This window comes from Garra rufa, chromosome 8, assembly GCF_049309525.1.
Source record: "Garra rufa chromosome 8, GarRuf1.0, whole genome shotgun sequence".
Classification (NCBI taxonomy): domain Eukaryota; kingdom Metazoa; phylum Chordata; class Actinopteri; order Cypriniformes; family Cyprinidae; genus Garra; species Garra rufa.
This window is the reverse complement of record NC_133368.1, coordinates 14,948,774-14,973,840: the sequence shown is the minus strand read 5'-3', so window position 1 is coordinate 14,973,840 and position 25,067 is coordinate 14,948,774. Positions and strand designations below refer to the sequence as shown.

At 34.7% G+C, this 25,067-nt stretch overlaps 1 protein-coding gene across 1 annotated transcript; it reads left to right on the top strand.

The window, feature by feature from the left end:
- Window positions 1-150: 150 nt before the first annotated feature.
- rbm45 (RNA binding motif protein 45) lies at window positions 151-15,024 on the top strand. The gene is made up of 10 exons (XM_073845911.1): window positions 151-585; window positions 677-799; window positions 2,278-2,404; window positions 2,480-2,599; window positions 2,707-2,883; window positions 6,770-6,899; window positions 9,128-9,224; window positions 12,629-12,792; window positions 13,090-13,299; window positions 14,598-15,024. Exons 1-9 carry the CDS (start codon window positions 316-318, stop codon window positions 13,280-13,282), a joined length of 1,401 nt encoding a protein of 466 aa, XP_073702012.1. The 5' UTR covers window positions 151-315; the 3' UTR covers window positions 13,283-13,299; window positions 14,598-15,024.
- Window positions 15,025-25,067: the final 10,043 nt, after the last annotated feature.

The window sequence follows — 25,067 nt, the reverse complement described above, 5'->3', positions numbered from 1 at the left end:
AAAAAAAGAGAAAAAAGAAAGGAAGAAAAACCTGTTAATGTTTAACAACAAAAAAAAAAAACCCCACAGCATGTGACGTAAAATGACCCCTGTCTTTTGTTGTGACTTTTATTATGAAATCTGTTTCTGCGCGTTTATTCGGTTGCTGTGTTGTTCATGTGTGCTGTCGTTAAGATATCGGAGTAACGTTAATATTATTTTGACCGTATCTGCACACAGTATATTTACTTGGTTTTTGCTATAAACGTCAGTTTTCTTAAGTTGCTTGCTGGCTAAATGCCTAATACATTAACAGTACAAATTTGACAGTACAATATGGACGAATCTAACCGAGCCTCTTCGTATCTGGACGAGCCTCCAAACAGTCGGCTGTTCCTCGTTACCAGTAAATCCATAACGGAGGAGATCATACGCGAGCATTTCACAGATTTCGGGGAGATTCAGGACATATGGGTGGTGAAAGACAAACAGACGAAAGAGTCGAAAGGAGTGTCGTTCGTGAAATTCGCCAAATCCTCGCAAGCCTGCACAGCGATGGAGGAGATGCACGGCAGATGTCTGGTTGAAGGAACCAAACCTATTAAGGTACTTTAATGCAACTCCTAATGAGCCACAATTGCAGTATTAGTATATCCATCAGTGTTGGATGTAAGTTAAGCGTTTTGTGCTCGTCTAGGTCTTCATCGCTCAGTCCAGATCCTCTGGCAGCCACAGGGATGTGGAGGACGAGGAGCTCACCAGAATATTTGTTATGATCCCAAAATCCTTCGCTGAGGACGATTTAAAAGAGACATTTAAGGTATTTTCTGATGGAAACGCATGCTGAGTATGTAAACGTAAAATGTTTGTACAAAATTAACAGAAATGCGTTGTGTATATGTGTTTTCAGGATCAACATATTATGTTTTTCTTCCAGTAATAACAATAATGTAATGCTAATAACATGGCTCGTGTACACCACCAGTCAAATGTTTTTAATGTCTTCTGCTCACCAAGCCTGCATTTATTTGATCCAAAGTACAGCAAAGGCAGTATTGTGAAATACTTTGAGTATTTAAAATAACTGTTTTCTATTTGAATGTTTAAAAATGTAATTTATTCCTGTGATCAAACTGAATTTTCAGCATCATTACTCCAGTCTTTAGTATCACATGATCCTTCAGAAATCATGCTAATATGCTGATTTGCTGCTCAAGAAACATTTATTATCAATATTTAAAACAGTTAAATACATTTTTTCAGGATCCTTTGCTGAATAGAAAGATCCAATGATCAGCATTTATCTCAAATAAAAAGCTTTTGTGACATTATACACTATACCTTGCTTGCTATCAAAAGCTGAGTCTGTATAACAAATATATTTTTAGAAATAAATACTTTTATTTAGCAAGGATGCTTTAAATTGATCAAAAGTGATGATAAAGGCATTTATAATGTTATAAAAGATTTCCATTTTTTAGATAAATGCCGTTCTATTCAAATGCTGAACTTTCTATTCATCAAAGAAACCTGAAAAATTCTAATCAGCTGTTTTCAACATAATAATAATAAATGTTTTTAGCAGTAAATCAGAATATTAAAACGATTTCTGAAGAATCATGTGACTGGAGTAATGATGCTAAAAATTCAGCTTTGAAATCTTAGGGATAAATTACATTTTAAAATATATTCAAATTGAAACAGTTTATTTTAAAAAGTAAAAATATTTCAAATTTTTACTGTTTTTGCTGTACTTTGGATCAAATAAATCCAGGCTTGGCGAGCAGAAGAGACTTCTTTAAACCACATTAAACATCTGTTGATTGGAAGTGTAAGTAAAGACAATTTGGATGTGGAACACTTAACACTTCTGATGGACAATTTGAAAGCATGTATAAAAACATGGCAGATTTGACCCCCAAATTAAAAGGAAATAAAACAAGGAAAGTAATAGCATAAAGATGAAGAAATGTATTTCCATGACAAGTATGTCAAGGGTTATTATTATTATTTTAATATGAGATTATTAATAACAGTTAAATAATGCAACATTTTACCTAAAATCAAAAGAAAATGATGTTGCAAAAATACATGTGTTTTTAGTTTGTTAACAGTAATAGAATTAGTAATTGAGGGGACAATTCAATTAGTTCTCATGAAATAATGCATGATCTTAAAAACGGGTTCAGCAAAACATCATTATTTAGTCTTTCACTTGATTTTTAGGTCAACTGTGATATTTGAGCGTGATATTTTTTGACATATTCTCTCTCTCTCTCTCTGCTGTCTTTTCAACAGGCGTATGGAGATATAGAGTACGCTATTATTATAAGAAATAAGACCACAGGTGAAAGTAAAGGTCTGGGATACGTGAGATTCCACAAACCTTCACAAGCAGCCAAAGCCATAGAAAACTGTGACAAGAGTAAGTCCGTCATTTACCCTACTTTATGACTTGTTGGTGTTTTCAGATGCATTCATAAGCAGTCTCTCTCTACAGATTTCAGAGCTATTTTAGCTGAGCCCCGAACCAAAACTGCATCAGCAGACAATGATTATTTTACCAACCCCAGGTCGGAGCACTCTGGAAACGATCCAGGCTCCAACTCGTACGCTTTTGGTGAGTATCAAACCACTTAAAGTTCACACCCATGCTTTTGTTTGAAAGTGGCAGCGCCGTTTTTGGGTGCCTGAGGTTTGACTTGATCATGGTGTGGCTTGTTGCAGCACATGAGTCTGGCAGCTACACCACAGCGGACACGTGGAGCTCTGACATCATCACCCGGTGCCTGATGGTGTCTTCACGGGTTGCGGTCACACAGGAGCAGATCTATGGTCTGTTTGACCTGATCCCAGGGATGGATTTCTGTGAGATGCAGAGAGATCAATACGGCTTCAGCAAAGGTTATATATACCACCCACTGCTCTACAATGTTTGCACAACCTTACTAAACTGTTTTAAAGGGTTATTTTTTCCCAAAATGACAATCTTATCACAGTTTATGATTTCATTTTTTGTATCATAGTTTTCATAACTGGAAATGTAATAGTTTATTTTTTTGACCAGGAACACCACAAGTTACAAGGTGGGAAAAAAATCCCCCCAAAATACTTTTTTATACCCCTTTATACCCTGTGTGAGCAAAGTCAGTAGGTGTAATAATATTTCGTTACAGTACTTAAGTATTTTTTGGCAACTGTGAGAAAGTTTTTGAAACCGTATGAAATAAATTCTCACAGAAGCATTGTGTTCGATCTAGAAAGTGCTTGCTCACAAAAATATTGCCTTTCCCTCAAAAAAATTTCGCATTTGCATTAAAACTTTTCTTTCACCTCTTCATTTCTGTTACAAAAGTTTTTGTGAGTTCATAAGTCATAAGTCAGAATTGTAAATTTTATCTCGCAATTCTGACTTTTTTTTTCTCGCAAATGCGAGTTTGTGTCTCGCAATTCTGACTTCTTTTCAGGAAATTCAGGCTTTTTTTGTCAGAATTGCATGATAGAACTCAATTCTGGCTTTTTTTCCTCAGATTTGGGTGATATAAACTTCCAACTGCGAGAAATAAAGTCAGAATTGTGAGATATAAACTCAGAATTCTGACTTTTTTTCTCAGAAATCAATATAAACTCGCAATTGTGAGAAATAATTTTCCCCACAAATGCAAGTTTTGTATCTCGCAATTGTGTTTTCTCGCAAATGCGAGTTTGTGTCTCGCAATTCTGACTTCTTTTCAGGAAATTCAGGCTTTTTTTGTCAGACTTGCATGATAGAACTCAATTCTGGCTTTTTCTCCTCAGATGTGGGTGATATAAACTTGCGATTGCGAAAAATAAAGTCAGAATTGTGAGATATAAACTCAGAATTCTGACATTTTTTCTCAGAAATTTATAGAAACTTGCAATTGTGAGAAATAAAGTCAGAATTGTGAGGAATAAACTTAGAATTCTGATTTTTTTTTTTTTTTCTCAGAAATTGAAGATATAAACTCGCAATTGTGAGAAATAATTTTCCTCACAAATGCAAGTTTGTATCTCACAACTCTGTCTTCTTTTTAGGAAATTCAGGCTTTTTTTTCAGAATTGCATGATATAAAAATTCAATTCTGGCTTTTTTTCCTCAGATGTGGGTGATATAAACTTCCAATTGCGAGAAATAAACTCAGAATTCTGACTTTTTTTCTCAGAAATTGATATAAACTCGCAATTGTGAGAAATAATTTTCCCCACAATTGCAAGTTTGTATCTCACAATTCTGACTTTGTTTCTCTGAATTGGGTGATATAAACTCACAATTGTGAGAAATAAAGTCAGAATTGCTATATAAACTGATCATTTTTCTCAGTAATGGATGATATAAACTAAAAGAAAATAGCATTTACTTGTACTTTTACTAAGATTAAAAAAAAAAAAATGTTGTACTTAAGTACAATAAATATCACATACTTTAAGACTTTTACTCAAGTAATATTCTAAATGGTGACTTCAACCTCTACCAAAGTCGTTCTGGTAAGATATTTGTACTTTTACTTAAGTATGGCTTTCAGGTACTTTATACACCACTGGTTTTAGTTCACTGTGACATTAACAAGCATTTTTGAGAAAAAAGAAAAAAGTCAAAATAACTGCAACACAATATGAGGCTTAAGAAGATATTTGACTTCTTGTTTTACTCCACTTTTGACTCTTTCCCCACTAGCTGCAGCAGGAGGTTTTGTTTTATGGCGGGACAGTGGCGTAGCTGCATACTCTTTATATGGCTTGATCCACGCCCTGATTAAACAGCATTCTTTGCTGTCTGACATGCATTCAGAGTCAGAAGCGTAAATGCGCAAAATGCGGTCAGAGGACATAGCATACAGTCAAAATGCACCTGGTGTTTTCCTTAGCCTCTAATTTAGTCATTGGCAGGTGAAATGTAGTTTAGTCAGTGGGTAATGACACATAATTTAGTTGCCTGGTGCAAAATTTGCTTACGCATGCAAACGATTTGCAGTTTAGTGGGTTGTAAAATGATCCTGTTAAAATGTGCTGTATTAGCATGTTAGAATGATTTCTGAATCATCACAATATATTAAATATATTAAAACAGAAAGCAGTTGTTTTAAATTGTAATAATTCTTCATAATATTACTGTTCTTACTGTATTTTTTAGCATAAGTTACTACTTTCAAAAACAAGTCTTACTGACCTCAGACATTTGAACAAATTTGTATACAGTGCCCTCCACTAATATTGGCACCCTTGGTAAATATTAGCAAAGGTGGATGTGAAAATAAATCTGCAAAATTTATCATTTTGTCTTTTATTCAAAAAATTCACAAAATTCTAACCTGTCATTGAGGTAAATCAATAGAACCTAAAGGTGAAATCTCATTATGAAATGTTTTTCTCTAGTTCACATTGGCCACTATTATTGGCACTATTATTGTCTATTGAGTTTGGAGAACACCTGAGCAAAGGTCAGAACCATTCCTTCATACAGCATCTCTCTAGATCAGGGGTTTTCAAACCTGTCCTGGAGCCTCCCCTGCCCTGCACATTTTGCTTGTCTCTCTCATCTAATACACCTGATTCAAATCATCAGCTCATTAGTAGAGACTGCAAGACCTGAATTGGGTGTGCCTAATAAGGGAGACATACAAAATGTGCAGGGCAGGGGAGGCTCCAGGACAGGTTTGAAAACCCCTGCTCTAGATTCTCCAGAATGTCTCTCTTCCCAGTTTCATGTTGGTGGTGCTTCTCTTCAGTTTCTATACAGGGTTCAGGTCAGGAAACTGGGACGGCCATTGTAGAAGCTTCATTCTGTGCTAAGTCACACAATTTTTGTGTTGATTTTAATGTTTGTTTGGATCGTCGTCCTGTTGGAAGATGCAACCATGGCCCATTATAAGATTCCTAACAGAGGCAGTCAGGTTTTGATTTTTTTTATCTGCTGAAATTTGATAGAATCCATGAAGCCATGTATCTAAACAAGATGTCCAGGACCTCCGGCAGAAAAATAGTTCCACAACATTAAAGACCCAGCAGTATTTATAATCGTGGGCATAGGGTACTTTTTTTTTTTTTTTTTTATCCCTGTCTGCAGGGTTAGCTGCAAAAAGCTAATTTTTAGTTTCATCTGAACATAGAAGTTCTGGACATAGAAGTACCTATTTGAAGTTCCAATCATGTCTGACAAGTGCTGAAGTTTGTTTTTGGGTGAGCCAGGAGGATTTTTTCTTGAAACCCTCTGGAACAACATGTGGTGATGTAGGGGCTGTTTGATCATTTTATTTCAGGCTTTCTGACGCCAAGACTCAACAGTTCTCTGTAATTCTCCAACTGTGATCCTTGGAGAGTCTATGACTACTCAAACTCTCCTCCTTATCGTGCATTAGGATGATATAGACACACATCCTCTTCTAGGCAGATTTGTAACATCTTTATTTGACTGGAACTTCTTAATTATTGGCCTGATGGTGGGGATGGGGATTTTCAATGCTTTAGCTCTTTTCTTACAGACACTTTCTATTTTGTGAAGCTCAACAAACTTGTTCTGCACATCAGAACTACATTCTTTGGTTTTACTTCTTGTGATGGATTATTAAGGGAATTTGGCTTTTGTGTTCCTCATATTTATAATCCTGTGGAACAGAAAGTCATGATTGGAACATTTTTTTACTCCTAGCCACTCTGATGTGCTAAAAAGAATTTAATATTAATGGGAATATACTTTAGAGATATTTTACTTCAACAAATTTCTAGGGGACTATCTATAATAGTCTTCTGACAGTATGTATATGTTTTACAGGTCATGTGGTGGTGCGGTACAATAATCTGGGCTCTGCGGTTTATGCTAAGGAGAAGCTGAATGGGTTTGAGTATCCGCCTGGAAACCGCCTCTCTGTAACTTACATAGATGATGGGGAGGACAGGACGAGGTAGAGTTTTACATTCATTCTGACTTGAAATGTAAATGGAAGTATGTACTGTACTTCTGGGGCCGGTTTCATAAACATAGCCATTATCTTAAGACTGTGTCTAAGAATAAGCCTGACCAACTAAATCAGTGGGGAAAGACTGTTGCATAAAATAAGTACATGGTTGTCTTTAGTAAGACAGTCTGATTTGCACTGCATTGTGGGAAAAGTAAGACGCTGAACAGCTTAAACAAAATGGCCGACAGTGGGCGCTCGTCGCAGTTTTCCTTTGCTGAAAATATTTGCATATTGGAGGAATACAATGCTGCAAAATCGATTTTAATGAACAAATTTAGCGATTACAATGCAAACAATGAAAAACACAAGGCTGTTGAATCGCATGTCTTGGAAATCTCAGTTTTTCAAACAGTTCCTTTTCAGAAAGAACTTCCAGTGGATTTGATCGGTCTTTGAAAAACCTTTCTCTTCTTATTGCATGTTCATAAACCCAAAGATTAAAATTTGCCATAGCACAAGACAAACAAAAGTCTACGCCGTTTAAAAATCTGTCACAGCTGACAGTTGGTTTCCATTGCAACATAGATTGTAAGGAAAAGTTAGCCATGGGGTAATCAGTCTAACACCGCAACAGCTAAAGTCTGTCTACACTGGACGAGACAAAGCGACCGTTGCAAATAGGGGTTGACTGATTATCGGCCCGACCGATTATTGGCGCCGATATTAAGCATTTTTATGATTATCGGAGTCGGTTATTTTCAAAACCGGTTTGCCGATGAAAATAATTTAATTTTGAAATGCGCTCTTTGTCAGAGCTCATCACTCTGTGCCCTAGAGCAGTCTCCGCCCACCGCGCATCTGATTTGTTGGGAGTCACGAGTCCGACCAATCAACTCGAAGGACGCATTCTGATCGGATGTTTTCCATGTTTTTTTTATTAGTAAACTCATTTGTAAAAAAAATTACTTATTTGATTAAAAGATAAATTAATGTTTTTATGCCTTCATTTGCACTGTACTGTAAATTAAAACTAAAGGAAATGTGTAGTGTCACATAGGCCTAGGTTAGGATAACAAAAAATGAGACATTTAGGCTATGGAACTGAGTGTGCCTATAATAGGCTATTAATGTTATAGTTTCATGAAAAGGTCTTCTTAATATCTTCTAAAATGAAGAATCAAATTACACATTGTGCGTTTTTAAGCTAATCAATTGATGTGCATTAGATGATGAATTGCATAGTCACCTCATTGGATTTAGCCATCAGAAAATAATTAATGAGAAATTATTATAGCTTATACTATTACATGAACATTTCTAACATGTAAATAATTTGAAGCCAAATAGTTATATTTCCCCAAGCTGTTTAGCTTTAATACAGTATGCATAGGCATATGACAAATTAAAATTTTTATTCTAGACACATATCGGTTCAAAATATTGTTTATCGGTGCATTTGATCTGTAATAATCTGCATCGGCCCTGAAAAACACATATCGGTCGACCCCCAGTTGCAAATCATTTAAACTTTGTGTGAGCACTTCTTAAATAGAACGCGGCATCAGATTACTGTCGGGGATTTGCCGTGTCGCGCAGCGCCGCCCCGCGCCGCATCCAGTGTAGACAGCATAATAGGTTCTAATGTATTTTGTTGCGTCCGGTGTAGACACGGTGTAACTTTCTGGTCTTAAATTAGACCAGTCTTAGATTTTATGCAACTGGCTTACAAAGTAAAGACCCGTCTTAAAGAAAAAAATTAGATGACTAACTTGTAAGACCAGTCTAAATGTTTTATGCAACCAGCCCCTGGTGTTGGGGAAGTACATGCTGCTTCATTAGAAATGCAGTTTGATTCTACAGATCCTCAGTTAGCCTTCACTTGTTATAATTATCTAGATACACACATATGTTATGTACACAAAAACTTTAATGTTTAATGTGATTAATCATGACTAATCATTGCCCACTACTAAGATATTCATTATTACTTAAAACAAATAGTTGACCCAAAACTGATCATTCTGTCATTATTTACTCAGCCTCAAGTTGTTTCAAACCTGTTTGAGTTTCTTGCTTCTGTTGAACATAACAGAAGATTTAGGTTGCTGTTTTTGGCAAACTTTCACTTGGACTAAACTATTATATTGTTAGAGACTGTAATTGCTCAATGATATTAAATATTGAACTGAATTGCAAGTGCAGATGTTATGTGTTATGCTGTCTGTGTTCAGTCCCGTGGGGAAGATGGCGATGCAGCTTGTTGCCGCTCAGATGATGTCTATGGTGTGGAACGGCCCCTCTGGTGCACAGCTAATGAAGACTAGCACGGTGGGTAATGTGTTCATACAATGAGACATTTCTTAAGATTGCGTAGTCATCTCTGCCATGTTTCTAAATTTGTAAATTGTTCTACTTTTTTGTGTTCTGTGAAGGACAGAAAGTCTTACAGTTATGGAACATCCTTTATAAGCCATAGTTATCACATTACAATTTTTGTACATGCTATTCTAGTTATGTGATCCTCAGTGTTAGCTCCTATAATGTATGTCAAATATACACTGTCGTTCAAAGGTTTGGTGTCAGTATGTTTCTTCAATATATAAGAATGATTTCCAAAGGATCATGCGATACTGTAGATCAAGAGTTTACTGATTATCGGCTTAGCTGATTATTGGTGCCGATATTAAGCATTTTTGATAACTGATATGCCGATAAAATAATTTAAATGGATTTAAATAAAGTTTTTGTCAGAGCCCTTGTTGTTTGTATTTTGACATTAATTGTAGGGCTGCAACGATTCGTCGACGTTGTCGACAAAAATCGATAATAGAAATAGTCGACAATGAATTTCATTGTCGATGTTGTCGCCAGACAACCGAGTGAGGCATCTTTCTGCCGAGAGTCGCACATACGCAGCTTCTATGCTGAGCGATAACATACAGAAATGGCGGCGTCCAACGCAGCAGCTGCGCGTACCAAAACACGTCCGTTTCACACATACTCCGTCTGCAGTACGTTTTTTTTTCCACACCCATGTTAACGGATTAGAACGTTCACAGTGTACGGACTGCAAATGCGTTCTGTGTGAAAGCAAAACGAGTCTGTGCTTCTTCTGCACCGCATACGTAACGCACACGGACTGTAGACGCACTGCAGACTGAGTATGTATGAAACAGGCGTAAAGTTTGGGAGCATTTTAGCCTGCTACGGCGAATTAAAATATTACCTGCATGGTTTGTAAAGCAGTCCTTGCGCATCACGGCAGCACCTCTGTGATGCACGAACATTTAAAGAGAAAGCACGTCGGACAGTTGAATGAAACGGAGTTTGGCTGGCCTCGGTAAGATTTAAATAACATGGAAGCCAATACGTTTTGTTTTGGATATACATTTTTGTTTACTGTTTTATTGCTGCTGATGGTTTACAGGAAGAAAATGTTTACTTGATTTTAATTTATTTTTTCTTATAAAACAAATGTGCCTGTCCATTAAAAAATTATAGAGTTTCTTAATTTATGCATTTATGTCTGTACTGACCGAGCACTGTGCCTAATTGGTTTTAGACAGGGCATTTTTATTTACTTTTAGTATGAATTGGCCTATCAGCAGCAAAATATGCATTTTTCATTGAAGTACCCCCTTCTTTCTTGTGTTTACTATAATTTTCCACATAATTAAAGCAATCTCATGCTAAATTTGAGAAAAATTGAATAATTATCCGATTAGTCGACTAATCGTTTCAATAGTCGGTGACTAGTCGACTATTAAAATAGTCGTTAGTTGCAGCCCTAATTAATTGTAATTTTTACCCCAGACATATATATATCGATTCAAAATATCGGTTATCAGTCTACTTGATCTGTAATAAAAAACATATCGGTTGACTCTTACTAAAGACTGGAGTAATGAAAGCTTTACAGAAATAAATTACATTTTACAATATATAAATATTGGTTTAAAATATCAGTTATTTGTCTACTTGATCTGTAATATTCGGTGTCGACATGGCCCCTGCAAAACATACTGGTCAACCCCATTGAAGACTGGAGTAATGATGCTGAAATTTCTGCTTTTGCCTGAAGAGTCAGTTTTTTTTTTGGTCTTTGCTATGATGACAGTATATACTATTTCACTAGTTTTGCAAGATACTAATCCTCAGTCTAAAGTGCAATTTAAAGGCTTAGAGCATTAATTAGGATAATCAGACAAGTTAGGTTAGATAGTAAAGTCACTGGTGGTCTGTTCCGTACCAATCAAACAGATAATTTCTTAAGGGGGCTAATAATATTGACCTTAGCAGTTTTTTTTTTAATATATATATATTTTTTATTCCAGGCAAACTGAAATAAATATGGCTTTCTCCAGATAAAAAATATAATAAGAAATACTGTGTTAAAACCCAGAACACACACCCGGAGCAATGGGCAGCCATATTGCGATTGCTGCAGTGCCTGGGGGCAGTTGGGGGTTTGGTGCCTTGCTCAAGGGACTCAGTCGTGGTATTGAGGGTGGAAAGAGCGCTGTACATTCACTCCCCCCACCTACAGTCCGTGCCGGACCTGAGACTCGAGTCCAACTCTCTAACCTTTAGGCCACAGCTGTATAATCAGTATCGACATTGGCCCTGAAAAACACATATCAGTCAACCCCTTGCGCAGACTGGAATAATGATGCTGAAAATTCAGCTTTACAGGAATAAATTACATTTTACAATATATATATAGTGGTTCAAAATATCGGTTATCGGTATATCTCTAATAAATGGCATTGACATGGCCCCTGCAAAACATATCGGTCGACCCCTAATAAAGACTGGAGTAATGATGCTGAAATGTAACTTTACAGGAATAAGTAACACTTTATAATATATATGATTTCAAATTATTTGTTATTGGCCCACTTGATCTGTAATAATCAGTATTGACATCTGCCCTTAAAAAACAAATCAGTCGACCCCTACTGAAGACTGGAGTAATGATGTTGAAAATTCAGCTTTATATAAATAAAATAGATTTATATATATATATATATATATATATATATATATATCGGTTCAAAATATCAGTTATCAGTCCACTTCATCTGTAATAATCGGTATCGACATTGGCCCAACACATATTGGTCGACCCCTACTGAAGACTGGAATAATGATGCTAAAAAATCAGTTTTACAGGAATCAATTACATTTTACTATATGTGTATATATATATATATATATTTCAAAATGTTGGTTATCTGTATACTTGATCTGTATTAATTGTATCAACACGGCCCCTGCAAAATATCTGTTGACCCCTACTGAAGACTAGAGTAATGATGCTGAAATTTTCAGCTTTACAGGAATAAATAACATTTGTACGATGTATAGCGGTTCAAAATATCAGTTGTCATTGTACTTGATCTGTAATAATCAGTATCGACATCGGATCTAAGAACATATCGGTCGACTCCTACTGAAGACTGGAGTAATTATGCTGAAAATTCAGCTTTAAATTACATTTTACAATATATATCGGTTCAAAATATCAGTTTTCTGACTACTCGATCTGTAATAATTGGTATTGACATGGCTTTACAGAAATAAATTACATTTTACAATATATTACAAAAGATGCTCTACATGTGTTTTTTTTTTTTTTTGGCTTGAGAGACGTGATGAAAACGTTGTTGTAGATCAGAAGTCAAGACAAACTCATTACTGACAAGTGTTTATTGTGTCCTGTGTTCCTGTAGGGCTATACAGTGCCCCCTGTACCTCAGAAAGCACGTGTGCAGACAGATGTAGCGCTCCCTTCTCTAAAGAAACTGGCAGCGTCTGAAAGTGTGGTCAAGGAGAGGCTCTTTGTCATCTTCAACCCCTCACCTCTACCTGTGGATGTGCTGGAGGATGTGTTCTGGTGTGTGTGTGTGTGTGTGTGTGTGTGTTTGTCTTCATGATTGATTTACACACTATCTCTGATATATGTAGTATATTATGAACTATGAAGGTATATATTTTCCTTAATTGTTGTTCCACTACTGACAATAACACATTTTTATACACTGGGTGAATATAAAATGGTATATGTATGTATAACAATACTTCCAAGTAGATTTTTTTAAAGAGTTGTTATAATTGTTAAGTAACAATGGTTTGTGAACAGTTTAGACTTATTTTTCTGTGGTATTTAACAGTGTTTGTCTTCTCCATACAGTCGTTTTGGCTCCCTGATGGAGGTTTACTTGGTTCCGGGCCGGAATGTGGGATACATAAAGTACGCAGACCGGAAACCTGCTCACGAAGCCATAGCGCTGCTGCACGGTAAAGCGATTAACGGCGTCAAGATGAAGGTTATGCTGGCAGACCCACCAAAAGAGGAATCACACAAACGCCAGAGAACCTACTGACCTTATGACAGACAAAGGTAAGTCAGCTCAGTAGGTAAGACAGACAAACTATTCACATATTTATGAATCACCACAACATTGTTCAATGTTGATTTATCAGTCATGACAAAATTTGTTACATGTTGTTGAGGGAAATTGCTCCAGAATAAGTCGATGACTTGAGACACAATGTAACACTGACAACTAAACTGACTGCTTACATACTGAATGGAGATGCATTCCTTCTCAGAAATGTTTTACAACTTCATCTCTTGCACAAATGAAAGGATTTGTTTGTCTTTCTGTACCAGTCAGACCCATAATCTCATGTCAGTCAACAGAAATAGTAAATCAAGCAAAGCATGCAATGCTTTTAACGTCATATCTGCCCTCTACCAATGAATTGAGATTCTAGAATTATGGCATGACATGGCATTTGAACTTTTTATGATTTGTTTAAACGTGCAGCGTGTCATTTGACGGACACTAGTGGCAGAAAATGGAATTACACTTGTTTTTTTAGCATCTTAAACTTATATAATCTATAATATGATAAAACAGTTTTATTGAGAATTATCATAACAATTGAAAATAACTGTTAGCCACTTTGCTCTAATGAAACAAAATGACAAGTACAGGATGCTCATTAGGAGTATAATTGATGCTTAATTTGTGTATATTATAATTCATGTGCTGCCACAGAAATTTAGCTGTCATCCCATAAACTGGCTAAATGAATAATGTTGAAGTTTTGTACTTAGTCTTCATCAAAAGCACAACAAATATGTAAAAAAAATTAGTAAACAATGTTCACAATTCAAACAATGATGGTCAATGTCTTGACTCTGATATGAAGAAATAACCTTATATAATTCATACACTACATGGCACAAGAATTATGGGTAGAATTATTACTGTAAGTACATAATGTTTAAGTTGCATTGTGTATAGTGTTTTTTTTGCGATGCAACTTGGGACTCTTTTTTTTAAATAACAAAACGAAAACCATTTTTACTTCAGATGTTATTTGGGCATGCAAATTCACATTCACATTTATAAAGCTGTTGATTTTGTAAGTGAAGTCTCAGTAGATGCTGCTTCATGCATCGTTACACTAGTGGGCAATTAAACTATTTTTTTAAACTAGTATTTTTCTAGATTTTAGCAAAGTTTTGCTAATGTAGCCGTGCCTTTATTTTGAAATTTGATACCATACTGTAGTAAAGTCGGTTTTGAGGGTAAGTCCTAAATTGACCTGTGATTCAAATTCATTTTCAGCAGTTCCTCAGATTTGTGGACGTCTATAACTGTGACTATGCTGTTTTTGTTCTTACAGAGGTTTAGATGACATGACGCATGACCCCGACATGACAGGACGGCTATTTATGATGACACGACCTCGTAACGACGGACACTGACTGCCAAAACAGCTGTTTCAGTTCTTTATTAAGTGTTTTTTTTCTTGTTAACTGTTAGCCAACTGCCAGCAATTGAGACACCTAAAGTGATAGTTCACTTACTATTTACTATTTTAATTTTTATCGACAAACTGTAAGGAATTCTTTTGTGTTGCATTGTCATACAGGTTTGGATGGACAAAAGGTTGAGTAAATGATGATGATGATGATGACAGAAACGTTTCATTTTTCAGTATCACAGTTAAAGGTGACAAACAAAACTTCAGAAGAGTTTGAGCTCATGCATGGCCTCTGTTTGTATCTGATGTGTATGGAATGAGCCAATAAAAGAGTATGACAAATGAAGCTGTCTTAAATGGCCTTTTTATTTCCTGTTGGTAGTTAAGTACTGGTGCTGTCTCAGCGTTTGAACTTATAGAACAGTTTAAAATACCATGGAGTGTATATGGAACATTCTACAGAATTGCTGCAAACTGCTGTCCCACAACCAAAAAAACACATTTAAAAAGCATTTAAGTAGATGTTTTCTATTATCTATTGATCCCCTCAATAATATTTAAAATATTAGTAAGTTAAATATATCTAAAATCATCATTTATTGCTTACTTTTTTTAGTTGGGAGGTGGCTGTCCCAAAGCCTAAACCCTACATTTCAACTTATAAAAAATTATGTTGAATTAATTTTTGCATTTTTTTATTTTTTTTATTTATCTTTTTTATACTTTTAAAAAGTGAAGTTCAAAAAATATATTTTTTAATATTTTCTTTGTAAACAAGGAAACTTTATATAAAAAAGTAACAACCGAAAGTGTTTTAGTCCGTTGGCCAATACTGATTTTTACTACATCCTTACATTTATGAGAAGGAAATATTTATGTCTTTGAGGTTTTTTCTCATAGCTACATGGTAAGTAGTAAATCACTGAAAAAACAGCTAAACTGGTTGGCTGGTTTAAACTGGAAATAGCTGGTTTTAGCTGGTGGTTTCCCAGCCTGACCAGACTGGGAAAGTGGCCAAAACCTCTCTAAAACCAGCCAACCAGCCTAGGCTGGTTTTAGCTGTATTATTTTTTATTTTATTTTTTTCACCAGGGAGGCCCCATCATTTTGAGGTAAGTGTGTTCAAAAGTATAAAAAATATGTGTGTAACTTTAAGGAACGTCATGACTAGGGTTACCACTTTTAATACAAAAAAATAAGGGACTCATACTATTTGGAGGAGGAGGGGAGGGGGGGGGGGTTGATGCCTGAAAATCTCACACTCATCCAGGCCATCCCAAAAACCCACAACAAAAACCATGAAACCATGGACTATATATATATATATATATATATATATATAGACCATAGTTACTATAGTTAAACTATGGTAACCACAAATTAACAAAGGGTTTGCTACACTTTATGGTAACCATAGTTTAACTATAATAACCATGTTTTTTGGTTTTTAGTGAAAACATGGTTAATTTTTGTAAGGGCCATATTGTTGCTAGCCATAGCTCCCTCTAAACTTGTTATAAAACAATGTGAATATTTGTCTGCTAAGTTCCAACTCTTTACAACAGTTATGTAATTTTGTTAATTTTACAGCAAACTGGCTGGTATTGATAATGTTTGCAAGCAGTTTAATGCTTAACTAAGTAAACAAATACAAAACTACAATAGTCTATTTACAAATGTATCTGACCAGTAAAGATACCCCCCTCTCCAAACAGTATGCGTCCCTTATTTTTTTTTGTATTAAAAGTGCTAACCCTAAGTATTACCCAATCAAAAGTAGTTAAACCCATCCCGTATTGAATCAAAACGGGACGCGCAATTTCATTCTCAAATACGGGACGATTCTGTATTTTAAGGGACGGGCGGCAACCCTATGACCGAACACCTTTAGGAGTTATTCCATTACATTTAGTTTTTATACGTGTATAACTGTTCAGAACTGTGCTAGCTAACCATGTGCTGATTAGCATCATTGAGCTAGCTCAAAGTCCCTTTAAGGCAAGTCATGTCACTCGGCGGCCATCTTTGAAACGCTACTCGGGCAGGCAAGTGCAGCTCCTATCTCTTTGAATGGGGAAACATCAAATTCTCCAAAACTGTTCACCAAGTTTAGGATTAAATTTCATATTTTAAATCTCCAAAGAAATCCAACAAGAACTACCTCATAAATATGGTTCCTTGTGCTCCAATAGCGTAAAAACGCTTATTTTTCTGGCTAAATGAGCCAGTGCGCATGCGCAGTACTGAGCGCATGTCTTAGAGCAGTGGTTTTCAATCCTGGTCCTGGGGACCCATTGCTCTGCACATTTTGTGTGTCTCCCTTATTTAACACACCTGATTCAATTAATCAGCTCGTTAGGAGAGAGCTCCATGTACTGAACTAAGCATGTCAGATAAGGGAGACATACAAAATGTGCAGAGCGGTGGGTCCCCAGGACCAGGATTGATCGTTTCTATAGCAACCGGGACTTCTAATGGCAGCTGCAGTGACGCGCTGACTTTACTAATCAACGATTGGCTTTTTCACTAAGAAGGCGGGGCTTCGCGGCCATAATGAACGTTGCATTTTTCTCCATTTAAAACTACACGAGTGACAAGTCATGGGTATTCTATAGTATTTGGCTAGCTTCAAAAGTATCTAAAATTACCAAAACACTCACGACCCAAACATTAGGTAGGAGTTTCAGTCACGACATATTCGATTTTTTGGGTGTATGCCATAAATTTGTAACAATAAATTCAAACAAATTATGTCATCATTGTTTCGGTAGTGATAAAAGGGAACACATAGGCTAATCCTCATATTTGGGGGAAATAAACATTTTAGTACAATGATGCATTTTATTTATTTATTTATTTTTTGTATTTCAGTAGTTTTAGAATGCAAGTTAAAAATCTGTAGCCTAATGTGATGCGATCCATAGATCGCTACCAAAAACATTTCTGTCACTACCGAAACATGGGATGTTTTGTCAAAAATAAAGTATACTGAACTAAGTTGTTAAGATAGTTTTTGGTTCAATATATATTCAAACTAATAAATAATTAACTCTTGACATCAGCATGATCAACATTTTGCCTTTCGCAAAAAAACAAAAACAAAACTTTGGATTCAAAATACAACAAATCCACTTGAAATATTGTTTTAAATGTAATTATTGTATAAAATACCAAACAATGTATACTTACAATGTAAATATAAGCTAAATCTTAATATGTCAATATTAATTCTAAATAAATTATATTACTGTTTCTGAAGTGACAAATTGGACAAACAGAGGTAATGTTAAAGGATAACTATTGCCAAAATGCAACCTGGGCTGTTTTTTTTTTTTTTACTGTAAACGATAAACTTATATCTAAAAGCATAATTACGACAAACGAGCCGTTTTTGAGATTGACCGTGATTTAGTTTTGTGGTCAATGGCCGGTGAATGGGAGTATAGGGGCATAACTTTGAGCGCATCAAAATCTATATTTTTACAGAACTAAGAAGGCTCGACACACCATGAAACTTTGCTCGAAGTATCGCCTGGGTCTCTACACATGAACTCCAGCATTGAGAACATTGTTTGTGTACACAGAGTTTACTAAAAAGAAAGGTTTTGAACAACTCACTTACACTGTTTGGGTTTCCGCTCGCAGCCGTCTTGCCAGTCAAGAAGTGTCGATCTCCGAATGTGAATGAACGGACTCCATAGGACGAAATATTAGGCTTATATGAGGCTCTTTTTACAACTAGAAGGTTAATATTGTTTTTCGCTTGCGACAAAACAACAAATTAGCCGTGCATTTATATGGAAATATGCTTTAGGAGCTATCCATCTTTACTCTCCTTGCACTCTGAGATCGACACTTCTTGACTGGCAAGACGGCCGTGAGCGGAAACTCAAACAGTGAAAGTGAGTTGTTCAAAACCTTTCTTTTTAGTACACTCTGTGTACACAAACAATGTTCTCAATACTCGAGTTCATGTGTAGAGACCCAGGCGATACTTCGAGCAAAGTTTCATGGTGTGTCGAGCCTTCTTAGTGTTGTAAAAATATAGATTTTGATGCGCTCAAAGTTATGCCCCTATACTCCCATTCACCGGCCATTGACCACAAAACGAAATCACGGTCAATCTCAAAAACGGCTCGTTTGTCGTAATTATGCTTTTAGATATAAGTTTGTCTCGTTTACAGTAAAAAATAAATAAATAAAAACAGCCCAGGTTGCATTTTGGCAGTAGTTATGCTTTAACGCTAATTTGGCCCAGTCATTGCAGCAGAATCTGCATTTTGCAAATGTCCCGCAATGGTGTTCTCTGTCCAGCAGGTGGAGGCATTCTGATGGTTTGATTAAAGCTTCAGTAATAAGCTGTCAGGCAATTTTAAACTGAATCAGATTGAATGTGCTGTTTGATCTGCTATAATTGGAGAGATTTTAAATCCATGGAATATTAGCTTTGAGGACCTTTCACAATAATCCCTCTATTTAATCATTTTACATCAGCCTGGTTTTCATTCAAGTATATTGGATTTGGACTTTTTGTGTATGACTGTTATTATTACTATTTTACATTAAAATATAATAATGATAATAGATTAGAAATCAAAAGTTAGTAATACGGTTAAATTGGATAATTCTAATAGATTTTGTCTTCAAATTAAACAACTTTCATTATTCAAAAGAGCTTGTTACAGTGCCATACCATTGTAATGTTTTCACAGAGCTCAGTATGAGAGCTTGCATGTATTATACAGTAACCATAGTGAAACTAATGCAGGTCTTGACGACTTTGCTATTTGGTTAGGCCAGCTGAAAATGAATGTTATTACACACAGTTGAACAGAAAAGATTTGTTTCTGAAACAGTAGCCGCATGGGTCATGTGACCATAGTGCACACTGTTATTTGAAACTTAATCACTGAATATTGCATCATGTTTCATATATCTTACTATTTTTAAAAATGTTACTTGGTACAATATGTACTGCACATATGCAGGAAAACAATATTCAGTTCAAGATAGCCACTGATATTTTTTAGATTTCAGATTCACATCTTATTAGATTTTTATAATACTTTAATATAAATATAAAATATAATATAAAATATTGTTTTTACTTGTGTTTTATTGTTTTATTTATATATTTAGTATTACAGTACCAGTCAAAAGTATTTGGACAGCAAGATTTTTAATGTTTTTTTTTAAAGAAGTCACTTCTGCTCACCAAACCTGCATATATTTATTCCCAAATGCAGCAAAAACACTATATTATACTAATATTTAAAATTACTGTTTTCTATTTCAATATGTTTTAAATTGTAATTTATTCCATTAAAATTTTTAGCATCAATACTCCAGTCATGATCCTTCAGAAATCATTCTAATATTCTGATTTGCCACTCAAACATTTATTATTATTATTATGTTGAAAACAGCTGATTTAAAGCAGCTCAATTTAAAGCATCCTTGCTAAAAAAATGCTGATCTTTGGATACTTCTATTCATCAAAGAATAAAAATGTCCTCAACTGTTTTAAATATTTATAATAATAATAAATCGTTCTGCAAATCAGCATATTAGAATGATTAGAAGGATCATGTGACGCTGAAGACTGGAGTAATGATCCTGAAAATTTAGCTTTGATCCCACACTGTAAAAAGTTTTCACCAGTTTCAACTTAAAAATGTAAGTTCAGCAGCTGCCTTTACATTTTAAGTTAAATCAACATAAAACTACGAGTAATTTCAACGCATAAGTTAAATCAACTTAAAAATACAAGATGTTTTAACTCATTTTATTGTTGTGAGTTGAAATAACTTGAAGTTTAAATGTTGATTTAACTTAAAATTTTAAGGCAGCTGCTGAACTCAAGTTTTTAAGTTGAAACTAGTGAAATCTTTTTAAAATATATTCACATAGAAAGCAATTATTTTTAAATAGTAAAAAGATTTCACAGTATTACAGCTTTTGCTCTATTTTGTATCAAAGAAATACAGGCTTTGTGAGCGGAACACTAAAAAGTTTTCACCAGTTTCAACTTTAAACGTGTAGCAGCTGCATTAAAATTGTAAGTTAAACCAACTTAACAGTACAAGTCATTTTAACTAATTTTATTGTCGTGAGTTGAAATAAGTAATAGTTTGAAGTTGGTTTAACTCTAACTTACTTTTTAGGCAACGGCTGAACTTATGTTTTTAAGTTGAAACTGGTAAAAACGTTTTACAGTCGAGATTAAAAAAAAAAAAACATTAAAAATCTTACCGTTCAAAATTTTGATTGGTAGTGGTACTAATAGTGTAATAACTTATTCAAGTAAAAACAAAGTTGCCAATTATTTAGAATGTATGTGATTTGCACAACATCATTTTTTGTGATAGGATGTTTGCCTTTGCTAGGTATAAAATACGGTCTGCGGTTTGCATGTTTGATTGGTCTTTTATGTTGTTGAACAAACCTTAGAAGGCTATTACATTCTTAAAACACAATTCCAGACTGAATCCATCACCGAAGTTCAGGCTCCTTGTTTTACGTCTCACCAGCGTCCAGCGTTTCGGGATGAGCTCCAGTCCAGCCTTTACCGCAGACCTCAGTCACCGTTACCGCAGCATCCGTCTAAACTGCCTTCAAATCTAGCCATACACAGCACTTTTCCTCACTTTCTTCACCTAATACACCTAACCTTGACATCCTGCTCCAATTTACCTGTGATTATCTGCGGGGACCGAGCGGGGGGAAACCTTTAACCGCGACTACAGCTTCGCTAATTCTCAGCATCGGGTTTCTGCGCCAAGAAATGATGTGGACACCGAACCGCTGGTACGTACTTGCTTCCGTTTCGTGTTTTTTGTTTTATATACACCCCCTCAATGGCTAATTTCAATCATTATCGAGAGGTCCAGTCGCCGGTGTCCTCTAGATATTGATAAGCTGATTAAAATGGATGAATGGCAGCCACGCATCTTTGCAGATGGGGAAAGTCTCCTCTAGAGTTATTCCTCCGCTTATTACGGTACATCACTCATATTCACGAAGCCTGTAGCTATTGTGAGTGTCATATGCTGTGTTTCCTCAAGACTATTTGAGAACAGCCGGTCCTATATGAGCTCATTGATCCGTCCGAAACACAAAACCCTTGCTAATCTAATCGTGCTGTACTGAAATGCTGTTATGCTGCTTGTGTTAAACACCTGTCTGCTTGAGTTTTAATGCTCCAGTCCAGGCTTTAGGACAGGAGAACAGCAGGCTGGTAATACCTGATTAGGCGTCTGGCCCGGTGAACGTCCCCTGGAAACCGGACTCTGCTGTCCACGACCGGGTGACTTTTTTGGGATCAAAAACCCAAGGTCAGGCGGTGACATTGTAGTGTGTCTTATAGAGACACTAGTACTTCCTTAAATTAAGTTGTTGTGGTCAAACTGATGTTTTGAGCAGTTGCTAAGATAATTCTAAGATGGCTAGTTTGACTTTATAGTCAGTATGGTTTGGTGAGTCCTCTAGTTTAACTCTGTGTGATCCACACTACAGCCGCAGCGTCAAAAACTCAACACACTGCTCTTTTATTAGAGTTTCTGTGTGTTCAATTTGGTAATTACTACTTCTATCCTGGTATTTAAAGACTGTAATCATATACTCAACCTCACCCAGGATGGTTCTTCTATGCAACACAAAATGAGATATTTAGTAGAATGTCCAGGCTGCTCTGTACAATGAAAGTAAATGTGACCCTGGACCACAAAACCAGTCATAAGGGTCGATTTTTTGAAACTGAGATTTATACATCATCTGAAAGCTGAATTAATAAGCCTTCCGTTGATGTATGGTTTGATAGGATATGGCAATATCTGGCGGAGATACGACTATTTGAAAATCCGGAATCTGAGGGTGAAAAAAAATCTAAATAGTGAGAAAATCACCTTTAAAGTGATCAAATGAAGTTCTTAGCAGTGCATATTAGTAAACAGACATCAAGTTTTGATATAGTTACGGTAGGACATTTACAAAAATCTTCTTGGAACATATTTACTTGATATAATGATTTTTGGCCTAAGTAAAATCAATATTTTTAACCAATACAATGTAATTTTGACTATTGCTACAAATATACCCATGTTACTTAAGACTGATTTTGGGGTCCAGGGTCACAAATAGGTGCTGTCAAGCTCAACAAATATCATAAAAAAAAAAGCACATTAAAAATGGCCCGAATGATTGTATGGTCATATACAGCTTCAATGGTAACACAATTACCATTGAATTAAACAAACAGTTTTGTGTTTATTATTTATATTTCTATTTAGCTTAAAATTTTCTTTTAATTTAGTATTTTTAGTTAGTACTTTTTTTGTACTTATGTTAGTTACCAAGACAACGTTTCATAATATTTTTTAAAAAGTTTTTCAAATTTATATTTTATTTCAGATTACCGAAACTGATTGTTATATTTTTACGTAATTTTTATGTAAAAAGTATTTTGAATTAGCTCTTATTTTTATGCTTTTCATTTTTTTTTTTTTTGTATTTTCATGTTTATTTCTTTTATATTTCTATTTTGCTTACATTTATATTTTATTTCGGTTTTAGTTTCATAAATATTTGTACTTATTGTTTATTATTGCTTTTGTACATATGTTTGTTACCAAGAGTATGTTTATACATTACATATTTTATTATATATATATTTTTAAAGTTTTTCATTTTTTTTATTTTATTTCAGATTTATTTGTTACTGAAATTAATTTTTATATTTTACATAGTACTTTGTATGTTTACATAATATTTTTATGTAAAAAGTATTTTGAATTAGCTCTAATTTTCATACTTTACATATTGTCAATTAGCTCTTATTTTTATACTCGATTGTTTGTATTTTTGTGATTTTATTTTTATAAAATATTTAGCTTACATCTTAATTTTATTTCAGTTTTAGTTTTATTATTTGTTTTTAGTGCCTATTTATTTTAGTTACCAAGACAGTGTTTATAAATGTAATTAAATTTACAAAAAAGTTTTTATATATTTTATATTATTTCAGCTTTATTTCAGTTACCGACATTACATATTTTTACATAGTATGTTTTCATACATTTTTTATGTAAATAGTATTTTGAATTAGCTCTTATTTTTATACTTGATTTTTATTTTTAGCTTATTATTTTTCAAAATATTTCCATTTAGCTTATATTTTCCAGTTTTAGTTAAAATTATTTTGTTCCTTTTTTTAGTTTTATTATTTATTTAGTAATTATTTGTTATTTACCAAGACAGTGTTTACGAATTTCATTACATTTTAAAAACAGGTTTTCATATTTATATTTTATTAATTTTTTTTTCATATATATATTTTCTTTTCTTTTTTTAATAAATAAATGAATAACAGCACTTTCAACTTCATCCCAGTTTGATGGCAAGGCAGTGGTGTCAAACTGTGCATGCTCAGATTACATTGCGAGTTCCTACAATATGTTAATTAAGAATATAAACTCTGTCATTTACATTCTGCAAGTCTTTTATTTCATAAGTGCATTATGTTGTAATAATTATGTAATTAAGGCTCCTTTTGGATGTGGTGTGCACTGCATGTAGGTGGACCTCACAGCGTTAGTCATTCAGGAAACACTGTTCCTCAGTCATCTGCACTAGTAGAGACGTGCCGACGGCATCCCGCTCGACTATTAAAAGACCCTCGAACGGTTGTAAACTGACCCAGTGGTTGATGCTGCCAATTACAGACTCCTTTAATTATGCAGGACGCTGGAAAGGAATGTTATCGTCATGGACACATGTCTGGGCGGCCAATCGCAGAAGCACCTGTAATGGTGACGGTGCAAAGTGTGGAGAGTTGTAATTCTAATCGTTTGGAGAAGTAATTGCACACCTCAACACGAGATTCTACACAAAAGGTACTTGGCAAAATGTCTATACAATGGAAGTCAGTGGGGTCCAAAACAAAGTTAGAATGCTACAAAAATAGCTTCTGTTCAACAATATTTATTTGTACATGGGATAAAGAGATTTTTCCCAAAAAAATATGAAAAATTTCATTGCATTTTTGTTTTTGTTTTCTGAGCAAAAGATAAATAAACATTTTCCCCTACTTTACAGAAGACGCCCACTAAAATTGTCTCGTCAGGCATATTTACAACAAAAATCAATTTATGACATATTAAAAGATGAATTACTTTCACCCCAAATAATAATTAGTTTTAATTCTACCTTTTTAAAATTTGAAACTATCCTAGGTTTTGCCCAAATGTCAGTAAGTATTTTTTTACTCATTTAAAACACAATAAAATTGAATATGCTCCCTAATTCTTTTATATGTTTTAATATGTACAAGTCAGAATAAGCATGTTCTTTGAATTTTACATAAAAAAATTGTTGAAATGTATGAAAATGACA

What these genes read in the sequence shown, in the direction of transcription:
- rbm45 (XM_073845911.1), top strand. Translation starts at nt 316, where the DNA reads ATGGACGAATCTAACCGAGCCTCTTCGTATCTGGACGAGCCTCCAAAC. An exon ending in CATAGAAAACTGTGACAAGA is followed by an intron (nt 2,405 to 2,479) that starts GTAAGTCCGTCA and finishes CTCTCTCTACAG; the next exon opens with ATTTCAGAGCTATTTTAGCT. An exon ending in CTCCAACTCGTACGCTTTTG is followed by an intron (nt 2,600 to 2,706) that starts GTGAGTATCAAA and finishes GGCTTGTTGCAG; the next exon opens with CACATGAGTCTGGCAGCTAC.